Source organism: Plasmopara halstedii (assembly GCF_900000015.1).
Source record: "Plasmopara halstedii genome assembly, contig: Scaffold_3114, whole genome shotgun sequence".
NCBI lineage: Eukaryota > Oomycota > Peronosporomycetes > Peronosporales > Peronosporaceae > Plasmopara > Plasmopara halstedii.
Genome location: NW_020190017.1, coordinates 1191 through 2189, shown reverse-complemented (window position 1 = coordinate 2189; position 999 = coordinate 1191). Strand labels below are relative to the sequence as shown.

General features: G+C 42.9%; 1 protein-coding gene across 1 annotated transcript; it reads left to right on the top strand.

The window, feature by feature from the left end:
• Nucleotides 1-14: 14 nt before the first annotated feature.
• On the top strand, nucleotides 15-665 carry PHALS_07557 (endo--partial; the record flags this gene model as incomplete). The annotated part of the gene is made up of 1 exon (XM_024721046.1): nucleotides 15-665. One exon carries the CDS (start codon nucleotides 15-17, stop codon nucleotides 663-665), a length of 651 nt encoding a protein of 216 aa, XP_024586184.1.
• Between the last annotated feature and the right edge of the window lie 334 nt (nucleotides 666-999).

Genomic DNA, 999 nt, shown 5'->3' with positions numbered 1-999 from the left:
ATTTGGACTATGGCATGTGGATCAAAGTACCAGGTGAAAGTGATGGCGAATGTAATGGTGGTCCTGCAGCTGGTGATTTTTTTGAAGAGGCTTTTCAGAAGCTATGGGATCAAGGGTATTTGGTCCATGAACTTGGTATGAAACCAATTGAGAAGACAGATTCGAAGGACGACGGCGGAGTTATCCAATATCCACCTGAAAAGTCTGGTCTTTCCATAACGGTACAAGTTAACAGTACGTCGAGTACTGTCACTCCTACGCCTGTTCCAAACTCTGCATTGGATGGCACCCAAAATACTCTAACGGACGTACCAAATGACAGCGCCCCATGGGTACAGAACTCGAATCCTGCTTCATCGGATACTACTACCTCCCAGCTGGCTCCAACTAACGGCGATCTACCGTGGGTTCAGAGCTCTGATCCTGTCCCTTCAAGTAATGACGTTACTCAGGCAGCACCTTCAAGTAATGACGTTACTCAGGTAGCACCAACCACCGGCGACGCCTATAAGTGGAAAGCAATCCCATCGATCTTTCAAACTCTACCAGACACTAGCGTGTCGCACGTGACTCAAAAAGTTGACACCGTCGAAGATACGGTAAATAAAAACGCAAACGAGATCGCCAATACCGATGTGACTCAGATCGGCGTACGTAGACTCTAATGATGACTGGTACGGAAGTTTAACCTTTGTGGAAAGCTTCAGGTCAAATGGCTTGGATGAAGCCATAGAAAATACTGCATGGTTCTGTTTGTATGACATAATTCTTGACTTTTTGAAATAAAGAATTGTAAGCCTTTCGTTTTCAAGCTTTTTGGTATTCACCTTAAATTTAACGTAAATTTTTTTCATGACATCTTCCATCGACGTATTCAAACTTGATTTTTGTCGAAGATATCGTTGTAAGGATGTTTGCTTGAGCTGTAGTACATTTCTAATTCTTTATTGACTTCGTTAGTAGACGCTTTGTCAACATCAATTGCTATGGTAGGCATTT